We start from the raw sequence: 12,561 nt of genomic DNA on the forward strand, positions 1-12,561 counted from the left end.
GTGTGTCTCCTGTGGTGGGCCCAGGGTTTGTTTCCTGATTTGAGCCCTGTGTTGGCTGGGATTGGCTCCAGCAGACCCCCGTGACCCTGTAGTTGGGATATAGCGGGTTGGATAATGGATGGATGGAGAATGCCCACTGAGGGCTGGGTGGTCTTTTGGTCTTGGAAGCCAAACACATTTTATATACATGCACTCTACTTTTCTATTACTTATATATCTATGTTATACAAGTGTGTATTGATTTATTCTTATCTATTTTTGATATGTCATTTATTCATTCTCATTTTTATCTGTTTCTTATTTGTTTTTTCTTTTCTTGCAACTTTTTCTTTGACATCTTGCAATGTGCTACAAAAATAAATGTTTCTGTTGTTACCTACACTTTGTCCGGAGTGTTACACAATTTTACTGACATTATTCATGTGCAATGGAAAAACCTAGTAAATGACATTTTTTTCAAAATTGAGTTTTTTTAGTTTTTGGAATTACTAGGTCTTTCCTGATGCTATCAGGTAGTGGTGATGGCCAAATATGTCCTCTTTCCAGTCATAGCACAATTGAAGAAGCTAGAATGTACACATTTTATATACTGCAAGAAAAAAACAAGCAACTCCACTGACCAATCAGGAAAGACCGCCTACCAATGAAAATGTCTGATTACGATCACGTGATTTAAATGCAGCGGCTGTGTGATTTAAGTGGCAGGTGTTGTTGATTTGTGAAAAAAAAATCAATATTGAATACGTGAAGCTCAGGAAAATGAAATTTAGAGATCGCAACATCATTTTCACAATTTGCCAAAAACTTGAAAGATGTGACATACTACGTTTTTCCATAGTTGGTGCAATTACTCTGCTCTACCACAGATATCTCTAGAAACATTACCGACATTTTGAGTTGTATGTATATCAGCTCATACTGAAATACTGGAACATTTACAGAACATTCATTTTAGCTAACAAACATTAAATGAAATTGCCATGCACTGTACTTATTGAAAAAAATACATTTTATTGATGGAGAATTTGTAATCTCAAACATGCATATTTATTATATTTTTTGTCTAACATCAAATAACCACAATTCAACTTTATGCATGTATGCAGCTGACCCATTTAAATTTCATATTTTAGATTCAAGACTTTTAGAAATAAAAGCTAACCGAGCAGCAGTTTCATAGCCGCAAATGACTCAGCTCTGCATTAGTAATTTGTGCTGAACATATTAAAAATGCCATTGCAAGTTACATATGTTGGTACTTTTAGTAAATTAAACGACAGTTACAGTACGTTCCGTGAATAAATTGTTTCATGAAGAAGCTGTAAATTAGATTTGACTATCTCAGCAGGTTTAAATGTGTTAATCATAAACCATATTAAAACAAGTCATTGGAAACAAACACAGAGAAACAGATTTCATGATTTCAAAAATATTACATTTTATTGTATACATAAAAAGCAGTTGAATTTCATAATTTTTATGTCATGAGATAAGAATTGAACGTTCTTTTATTACTAAAAGGTTAAATGAAGCATAATTATCTTATCATAACAAAGCAGGTCACTGACAGAATTTAAATGATAACAAATTATAACTTTTACGGAAATGATGAATGTGTTACAGTATAATAGTCACTCAAATTAATAGATTCATCATTCCATTATATGAAAGTCAGTGAAGCAGTTCTTCAGATTAAAATGATATTGGCTTTAAAAGAAAATCACTTTCTTTTCCAGCAAAGCACTTCTGAAAGACTGACAAAATTATTGCTTTCTTTAGGCACAAATATTTTGATGCGACTCCTTCACAGACACCAGAAATAATGATATGCTATACAGCAGATGCTTGAAGATCTCAAAGTTGAATGGCTACAATGTATGATATGTATTTGATGCCGCACAAACAAGGCCTGCTGTGTTAGGTAACATAGCATTTCCAGTCCCACTTCATCTAATTCAAGATCCCCAGGGGCCTGAGGTTATCACAATATAATGTGCTTGTAGTCTACTCATAGCTTATAAACTTAAACAGTCAGAATACAAAAAGCAATTGAGATCGTGTTGCCTTACTCATTTGAAAATATCAACTTATATACCAGGTGGCTCTCACAGGCCCAGCATCCTGGGGTTGTATCCTCTGCCGAATTGCTGTCTGTGTGGTACCTTCATGTTTTTTTCCCCAGGTTGCATGTTAGGTTAACTGTTCAATTCTAAATTAGCTCCTCCACCCAGTTCCACACAGGCAGGCTCTGACTGCCAAGTGACACTGAATTAGTTTAATTACATTATATTTGACAGGGTACGGTATATGGCCAAACATTTGTGGACACTAGACTGTAACATCTACTGTATATCAGCTTGTTGGACATTCCATTCCAAACACATGGGTATTATTAAGGTTGTCGCAACCCCCCTCCATTTAAGATATAACAGCCTCCATTCTTCTGGGAAGGCTTTCCACAAGGTTTTGGAGTGTGGCTTTGAGAATTTGTGCCAACATTAATTAAGTGAGGTTGACAGGTTGGACAGGCTGACAGACGAGATTGTGCTATAATGTTTGCTAATGACACTGTGATCTTTAGCAAGAGTAGGAAGCAAGTTGAGGAAACCCTGGAGAGGTGGAAATATGCTCTAGAGAGGAGTGAAATGTAGGTCAGTAGGCACAGAATACATGTGTGTGAATGAAAGGGAGGTCAGAAGAGTGGTGAAGATGCAAGGAGTAGAGTTGGCAAAGGAAGATGACTTTAATACTTGGGATCAACAGTACAGAGTAACGGGGATTGTGGAAGAGAGGTGAGATTGTTGCTGATCAGCTTCCCCCATGCATTCCGATCAGTACTCAAGCTGGATTTTTATCCGAGGGGCACAAGAGCTGATTATAATGAGAATATTATGAGTCCTGCCACCAGATACATAACACTGATCTCTGTACTCTGGCACCCCATCACCACATGGCTAATTATTCATGCATAGTTAGCCATGTGCCACAAGTGGGAGAAAAAACAAGCCATAAAAGAGTCCTTCCATGTCATAAAACACAGGCGACCTTGTCTTATATATAAACGTCTACGCATGGAAGTGTGTGTGTCTGTCCTGCCCAGAAGTTAGAGGTTGAGTTGGGGTAAGGGCTCCTCCTCCAAGGAAACATAAAACTCGTTTAGCCACTAATAACACAAGCGATGAGAGCAATTCCGCAAAACAAATCTTCCTAGGAGAGAGACACCCAGAGTAGTTGCTTTCAGTTATCTGACATCACCATATTTAATTTTTTTTTCTGATGATTTCAATAGTTTCTAGGACCCCAGGCTTTTTACAACTTGGGCTTACACAGCTAGTAAAATAATAATATTGATGATTAATGATGAACAATTTAGTACTATTTACAAAGCTTTCCTTCTTAATGGAAGAAATAAGCGTAAGGTATCTGCACAAATAGACGGGAAACAACAAAGACATCCCAGCTGCACTCTGAGATGTGAATGACACTGTTTTATGGCAATGGCTAATATACGTCTCAAGATTGGAACTCTATGAGTGCAATGGCCTATATTTTATTTACTTATTTCTAGTTTGTGGCCATTTGTTATTTTTTGTTTGTGAAATCTGTTCCATCTGTATCTTTGGTTGTTTGGTGCAGAGTTGTGCAGTGGTTAGCAGTACTGCCTCACAGCTCAGGTCACGTTGTTTTGCCACAATAATTGATGCAGTATGGTGGGCAGATGCTTCTCTTGCCCTTATTGACATTTAAAAGATCACTGCACCATTATAATCATCTCAAAACTAGTTCTGAAATACGTCTGTGATTTTGTTAAAACTCACAGTGAGGTGAACTCTGTTGTGTTTGCTCATCACTAGTAATGACACATACAGCATGACCCTGGACATCACCCATATCAAACCAAAAGCAACTACTACGATAAATGTGCACAGGACGGGTGCTGAAGCAAAACAATAAAATGTTTTCTACTCTTTACCAAATTACCATAAAAAGAAAAACAAATGTTGCTTTTGGATTCCTCGATGTTCAAACCCCTAAATAGATGTAAATATTGTGAAAAGGGGATTACAAAACAGAACTGCTACATTTGATCAATGGAATGACAAGTTTCTGGTCAGTAAAAGATTTAACTTTGGTGGCAGCAGAACCCCATCAGAAATTTTGTTGGACACAGTAACGAGACATCTAGAAATAATATTTCATTCTATTATTCTTGCAATATGAATGTCATTTTGATAAACGGTACCAACTGGGTTCCTTGTCTTTTGTTTTTTTCACTTCTTAATAACTGATAAAATGACTTGCAAGAGAAAGAATATATGAGATGAGTTTAAAAAGGTAAATAATCAAAAATTGCACTGGAACTAGATAGATAGATAGATAGATAGATAGATAGATAGATAGATAGATATATAGATAGATAGATAGATAGATAGATAGATACTTTATTAATCCCAAGGGGAAATTTACATTTAAGCACTATTAAGCAGTCTGAATTTTATTAGAATTGTTGTCATTTAAAACTGCATAACCCCTTTTATTTGAGTAAAGGCCATCCCTATGAAAAAAAAAAGCTTGGCTTTGCTCAACACACATCAAAGAGCTCCATTTTTCGAGAGACACACCACAAAGGCAGCAAAGCGTTTAATGTTAAAGGTCTGTTAAAAGCCTCGCATCTGCACTGGAGAACTGGGAGAAGTCCAGATTATGCTACTGTCATTCATTTTAAACTTTCATCTTGTTTCAGAAAATCACCACTTACCATTTCTTTCTCCCTGGTTTTAACCATTTGTGCCAATATTCATGATCCATTTATCAAAGTTTTGTATTGTTGAAAGAGCGTGATTACATTGTGATTGTTAATATTCAAATGGCCGGGAAAAGTCATTGAAGCAGGAATACAAAAGCGGAGCCTTTACAGCGGCGCCAACAGTGCGTGGTAGAGGTACACAAGGCTCATACATTATAGAAATTAACAGAATATAACATGTATGCTTACCTCTCTGCAACTTTGGACATTTTTAATCTGTGTCTATCTAATTGCACTTGCCAGAACTTTATCTGCAAAAAATAAAAAGAGTTACGCAGGAAGGAGAAAATTATTAAAATAACAAATGTAGATGTAAAATAAGGTGCTAATTTCACAATGGAATATATAGGATGCTTTTAACAGTGCTTTAAATGTCTATTTAGAGTAATGAATAGTAATTAGCATAAATAACACTAGGCAACAGAGTTTTTCAAATGTTTTGCTTTCTGAAAAATCTTTGGTGATTATGATGGACAGCATCAGTATAATTTCAGATTGACTGTATCATGTAGTAATTTAAAGAAACTTGAAAGTATCCTTTGTTGAATTTAGTGTGTTTAATCACTTAATGATGCTGACACTTTGAATTAGTTCAACCAACCTACAAATGTTTTGCTGCTGATTTTCATTTGTACTCTTTATCTGATTTTTCTCGTTTCAGTGTCCAACAATAGTCAGCAAGCTTTGATGGATTCCACTTGTCCTGATCCTGATTTTTCATTGTGGCAATGTCCCGGTGAAGCTTTTCACCATATTCATCTCTGGCTGCACCAAGATTAGCAGGGAAGAAGTTCAAAAGTGAACGCAGAAAATGAATCTCCAGCATTTCATGGTTTTGACTGCTTGTTGTATGTTGTCAATCGGTTAGACATAATTTGATGCTCTGTAGTTGCCAAGAAAATTCTCAGCAACATCCTTGAATGCCTTCCATATGATTTCCTCCAGTCTCAATGGTGGATCGTCAAACAACTTCACTGATGACGTATCTGATTTGTGGGCCAACGAAAATGACTGAATCTTGGCATCAGCTATTTGTGGAAACATCTGTCGCAAATATTGAAATCCTTTACCTTCCTTATAAGTCGTTAACACAAAAGTTTTTATCAGTCAAATTTTATCACATTTTATATGTACAGGTGGCAACAATATCTTTGTTGGGTCGACAAGTACTTTATGCGGCAAACTTTTCTGCCTTGAGACTAAACGCTTGAAGATTCTCTTTAATGTAATGGGACTCTTTAGCATGGCTGTCCCAGTTGCAAATGAAACAACAGCACGGGATAACTGAGCTGCATTCCTGGTAGCAGTGCCACTACATTTAGGTCACAGACAGATGTTCCAGTTGTGGTTGTTGTACTGTACATGAATATTTGTAATATGAGAAAAAAAAAATCACAAAATAGCCAATTTTAATAAAATGACATGTGATCAGCAGGCAAAAAGTCCGTTAGATACCCAAAAATGTTCAGGAAGCAAACTTTTTGCTGACCATTGTAATGTAGACGTGTGTATTATTACCCTCAATAATATCCTCAGAAAATGAATAGAATTATAACATGGTTCCCACCTGTTCCTGTAGTTCTTCTGCGGTGGGCTGTTTACCTTCAGGTGCTGGTGTGTGGGTGGGACTGTGGCTTCGGATGTCATTCTGTAGCCCATAGACTGACTATAATGAAGATAAACAACTTCATTTATTCAAGAATGTGTTATTGTTAAATTAATTGAAGTGCTGACGTTTGTTCTATGCCATACAAGCAACCATGGAGGAGGTGAGTGATAGAAACAGAGAGATTAAGACTCACTTTTCTCGTTTTGTGTGGATTTTTCATTCTTGAGGACTTCTTTATGTCAACTTCTGTGGTGTTCACACAGCCAGGCTATAGAAGAGAAACCAGTTGTATGATATTAAAAATGTAATAAATTTAACTCTAATTACAAATGTAGGCAGGTGAATGTTCTCCCAGATATTTTTGAGGTTATTTTCAAACCAATATATCAGAAAAAAGCTTACCTAATATAATATTTTCAGAAAATTTCACATGCTTTAACCACAATACGTATTATTACAATAGCATAGGTTTGAAAGATAACACAAATGATGGACACTTTTTCAGGCGTTTTGATGAATTCAAAGATAATTACAATAACATTTTGACCACAATAAAATAACTGAAGTGGCACCCTGGTTATTGTAGCTATCCCATTGCTCTAGATTTCTTGGGTTTCTTCAAGTAATTCAGTTTCCTATAATATCAAACAGACGTGCAGATTATTACGGATTGTGCACATTGAGACTGAGTTACAGTTGTTTGAGCCGCGCCCACCTAATTTAACTTTAGGCACCTTAAGTCCACTTTATAATTCACACATCTACAAAATGTGTCAAGCTAAGAAGGAAACATATTTTCAACTGATAGATTTTAATTTCCTTATTATAAATTAGTCGTCCCAGGACAGTGAGGAGGGCCCTATCTGGATCCCCACTCCTGACGTCACACTTCCCCCTTCCCTCAGCCCGCAGCCTCTGTCTCGGATTAGTGCAAATATATCGCTCCTGCAAGTGAACTATGATTCTTAGTGTAATGAGAGAAGTCACAAAATCAACTGGAATGTTCAAGCAAGAAAAAACCCAATCTAAATCTGTTAAGTAGTTTCTTGTTCGCTAGCTAAGCGGCGGTAAGGAACTCCCCGAAGCTGGCGTGTGATTGAGAAGGGCCCCACCCCCTCCCCTTGGCCTGTTGCGTTTCTCTCAGATTCACCCAGATAAATTGGTACCGCTAGCGAACTATGATACATAGCACAATGACAGAAAAAATCAAATCAAAATCAACCAGAATGTTCAAGAAAATTATAGAATAAAAAACTATTTAAATCCGTTAAGTAGTACTCTCATGAAAGGTGGACAGACAGACGTTGGATTTTATATATATAGAGATGAATGGTTTCTAGGGCCTCAAAATTTCCAGGTTGTTTTCACTTTCCAGATGCCCAAAAATGGTTAACCAGTAGCTCTAAACTAGGTCAGTGTAAGAAAGTGTCAGTGAACAAGCACTGTGAGGGTTCGGTGTCCCATGCAGGGCTCCCCCTGCACCCAATATTAAAATGAATCATCAGGTTTATTCTCAGATACACCGTTTCTTCCTTTTTCACCATCCACTGATATACTCTTGTGCCTCCCCTGTAAACTAACCATCATGCAGCTAGTCATTGGTTCGAAACACTCAGGCAAGGCTACATCAGAATGGTTGAAGATGGAGAAAGGTTGAGAGTTTTGGAGTGCTCTAGAGAAAATCCAGAACCAACACCTTTCTCAGATTTCATGGCAGGATCTGACACGACCAGCTCTTGCTAGAAAAAGTAACCAATTAGGTTACTGATTTGAAGCAGTCCTCAAAAGGAATGTGCCAAAGCTCCTCCACAGCACCGTGAGAGACCGATCAATAACAACAGGAAATGTCTGGTTGTGGTTATTGTTGCTGACAGTAATGTAATCAGTTATTGAGACCAACTCAGCAATTAGTTTTCCACACAGGGAATTAGGCTATTGTTTAACTTTCTTTTAAGTATTACAAATTTATATTATTTGTTCACTTAAGGTCTTTTTCATCCAGAATTAGCTTTTGGCTGGTGATCTAAAACATGCACAGTGAAAAAATGTGCAATCATGCAGAAATTCTGATCCTCAGTGCTTCTTCGTGGCTCACTCTGTACTAAGTACATGCGGCTCTTTTGGATAACTCCTTTTCTTTTAGAAGGTGACACCTTAGTTTAAAAAATAAAAAAACATTAAAATAACCACTTTATTAAATGATCAATCACAGTACAACTCAAAAATTAGAAGAGGATATGTGAAAAGTCATCATCATGCATGACTGTGGCAATCCCCAGACCAAAGAGAAAGATGTTTTCACCATCCCGGTTGTACATATTGCTTTATTTATCCTTATATTCCTTTATTTATCCTTATATCTTTTGAATGAATAGCCCAGGCTTATGCTGCATAGCTACAGAATCCTCACTTGATTAGAGGAGCAAAAATAAATGACAGGATACACTCGGACCACTTGAAGAGCACAGTCGAGAGCAATTTCGACCATTTGTGTGGCACAGCTTTAGCCGGAGATGGATATGCTTGAATGTGTTTTGCAACTGATAAAAGGAGAAAAAAATAAGAAAGAAGCAACTGAGACTTACCTCAGTATAACGCCTAATCTGTTTTGTGCTCCTAGCAGTCAGGCATAGGACATGAGTCATCAGTTGACATAAAAAGAGCCTCCAAGTCAGTGAAGAACACAGAGGCCAATCTGTATGCTAATGGCTTGGTGAAATGGACTGATATCAAGCTTCAGGGTGACAAACCTCCTCTGATGCCAGTTTACAGTAAGCGAAGACTCCATTTGGCAAACTGCATATTCAAATGATATATGCTGATGGTGTTTAGAGTTCAGTATGTGAAATTAAATAATTACTGGATATCTACAGTATGCTCTATTTCATTTCAGTCTTCTTGTAACATGTTTGGGTTTTGAATACAATGTGTTGAGGAACTAATAGTAAAGAGACAAAATAATTAAGAGGGCAACCAATAAAATGTAAACAGTGTATGTGCCATGTGTCCAAAGGACTTGAAAAGGTTTCGACTGCACTACATGGGCCATAGTGAATTCAAGAAGTATTCCAACCCCTTCACTCTCTGCACTCTTTATTGTGTTGTCGAGTTCATTTTAAATGGATACATTTTCCATTTTTACCTATCTATCTACTCTTGATAATCTATAATGACAAAGTGAAACTATGTTTTCAGAAAGATTTGCAAATTTATTAAAGCTCAAAGACTGAAATCTATCATTCATTAAGTATTCAGACCCCTAAATCAGTACTTGTTAGAAGCCAATTTGGCAGCAATTCAGAACATGAAGGGGTCTGAGTGCTTTTCGAATCCACTGTATGGATGCTTGCAATGGAAAACTAACAAAAGGTTATATAATATAAAATTTAGAAAAAACACGTCATGAAAACATAAATGCAGTTTTAAATGTGAACTACAGTATATACAGTAATCATACTAACAACATGTTCCACTTATATATGTATTATGAAAGGAGACCACTCACGTCATGACTTTATTCTGAGTGTTGGGAGATGAGACTCATCAATTTTAAAATACAGGGCTATTCAAAATAAAAAAGAGCAGATTTCAAAAATATTTCAAACAAACTGTATAAGAAAGAAACGCATTCAACACATTACTGGATAGAGGAAGGTTCTAAGTTTGGTCCTGTGGTCCTTGAGGTTGCATGCACTCAACATGAGCACCATGTATAGAGCGACAAACATCAAAGCGGTAGACCATTTCTTGCCACACAATGAGTTACTGAATGCACAGCTTCCTCAGTTCGATGTCGCTAATCTTCATGATTTGCAGGCATAGGTGGAACAAACACTTTTTCTTTAATATACCCCCATAGATAAAAATCACAGGGGGTAAAGTCTGGAGACCTGGGAGGCCATAGACAATGAGCAAGATCTTGTTGTCCACCTCTTCCAATCCACCGTGCTGGAATGGTGTCGTTCAGATAATGCCGGACATCTAAGTGGAAATGAAGTCAGCATTCGGTGGCATTCACTGGCACTTTTATGTGGGCTTTTAAATATTGAACTTTCCTCTTTCCAGTGATGTGTGGAATGTGCTTCTGTCTTATACAGTTTGTTCTTTCATTTTGAATAGCCCTGTAATTGCCTTTTGAACACAAATACAAAAGGTATAGAGAAATCAAGGAAATATGTCAAAAACTGTTGGAAGCTAGCTCCATCAGGTGAGATGACTAGCCCATTTGTCAATCCCAGAAACACTCCAGCATAGCACTTTCCTTCTTTCCTCTCACTAACTCTGGCTTCTCCTCCTTCTCTTTCTGTCATGTTCTCCTCTTAAGTTTAAATCTATGATAAGGCACCATTGAGGCAGTGGTTATGGGGACACCGCTGACCAGACCCTCTCTCTTGCTCTCCATAATGACTTCTGGCATCCTTGTATCTCCGAGTAATGTTTGGTCTTTACAAAGCATCTTTAGGGACAAAACAATCCCATTCTTCACACTCGGAGACAATAAGCTGCCACTTAGCAACTTTTTAGGAAGGTATTGGCCTAAACATTTAAATAGGTGATTGCAATCAATTATTTTGAGTTTTATTTTTGTAATTAAAGGTTGCACAGTGGTAATGCTGCTGTATCAACATAAGGAGAGCAGGGTCTCACTAGGCTCTATCATCCAGTCCAGTGGTTTCTCATAACAATGCTCTTCCAAAGATACGTAGCTGAACCTGTCATTCCCTTCAGAGGACCACAGTATCAGCTGGAATCTTTGCATGTCTCACTGATATTGGCACCTTGATGACCGAGCACCATTTTTAGCTCAACCTCTTTGTCTGTCTTAGCTTGTCCTTCTATTCAGCACCAATCTCTATTTAGCTTGACTGACTATCACTAGCACCTGCCAAATCAATATGGTGATCTATGGCCAGCTGTCATTCATTGCCTATGTTGCAACTGTCCCTCTGTCTTGCAGAATCATTCTATACGACATTCACAAGATCAGATTGTACCTGATAGAGTATGCAAATAAACTCCTGATCTAGGCTTTGGTCTTGTCACATCTGGCTCAGTGCTGGCAGGAGTATGGGCATGTGTCACCAAGTCGCTAATGATGATTCAAAAATGCAGTGGCATGTCTGGTGTTTAACTAATGAAGGCAGGCATATTTTGCTCCTCTTTTCAGATCACCGCATTGCCTATCTGTAGCAGCACATATTACATTCATATCCTTAGTGCTTGCTGACAGAACAGTCAGTGAGTCCTTACAGTAGGTCCTTTGGTCCTTCTTGCCAATTCATTTCTACTGATCAGTGGCGGCTCCCGAATAGGCACAGTGGAACTGCAGCACCCCCTATTTCCACTTGATATTATCGATAACATTTAATATAATTGGTCCTTTTTTCTTTAATTCTTTTTTTATACTTGTACAATATATAATCCTTAAGCTTAATGTCAGTAGCCATCCCCAAGTTTATGAAAAAGATACAAAAATCTTTGTATGGAACTGTGCGCTTCACAGTTCCAGCGGCATGGTGTTTGGCTGTTGTGCGCATGCGCACATAGGAAGCTGCACGCGAGGCTGCGAGGGAGAGAGAGCACTGTCGCTCCCGCAGTGCCGACCCTGGCGTGCTGGTGGAAGGTAGTGGATTTTTTTACTCCGCGTGTGTTGTGCTTAAAAACCGTGTACCATATTTTTGATAGTGATAAAGTGTAGAATTAGATTAATATCCTGCTTCCAGCTATTCTATTTTATTCTTTTTTTTCGGTTCTTTTATTTTACATTAAACTTTAACCATGGCCTTGCATCCCCAAGAAATAAGTTCTGTGACTGTAAGTGAACTTCAACAGCTTAAGTTTTCACAGTGGTCTCTCCATGAGAAAGTTACAGTTAAAAAAAGAGGTCGTTCAACACCTGATATTCTAATATCTCAGCCAGGCATAAGCAACAACAAGAAATATATTTGTAGCTTTAATTCTGCATGGTACCAATGAGAAAAGTTGGCTTTGCGGCTGTGAAGTAAAAAAATGCACTGTTTTGCTTCCCGTGTTTGCTGTTTGGAGGTGATGTAACGTGGACAAAAGATGGTTTTAGAAATATAAACAAAATGAAAGAAAAAACTGAGAACCATGAGGAGATCAAGCTTGAACTGTAACAGTTTAG

The 12,561-nt window shown here is 37.6% G+C and overlaps 1 protein-coding gene across 7 annotated transcripts in view; it reads right to left on the reverse strand.

The window, feature by feature from the left end:
- Window positions 1–12,561, reverse strand: part of LOC120516628 (regulator of G-protein signaling 7) — a 536,263-nt gene that overhangs the window by 37,347 nt on the left and 486,355 nt on the right. For all 7 annotated transcript variants that reach the window (XM_039738437.1, XM_039738439.1, XM_039738434.1 and 4 more), the window contains exons 10-12: window positions 6,610–6,684; window positions 6,375–6,473; window positions 4,997–5,058 (exon numbers count right to left, since the gene is read on the reverse strand). In XM_039738437.1, the coding sequence (XP_039594371.1) occupies window positions 4,997–5,058; window positions 6,375–6,473; window positions 6,610–6,684 (236 nt within the window). The remainder of the gene's footprint in view (window positions 1–4,996; window positions 5,059–6,374; window positions 6,474–6,609; window positions 6,685–12,561) is intronic.

This window comes from Polypterus senegalus, chromosome 16 (genome assembly GCF_016835505.1).
Source record: "Polypterus senegalus isolate Bchr_013 chromosome 16, ASM1683550v1, whole genome shotgun sequence".
Taxonomy (NCBI): domain Eukaryota; kingdom Metazoa; phylum Chordata; class Cladistia; order Polypteriformes; family Polypteridae; genus Polypterus; species Polypterus senegalus.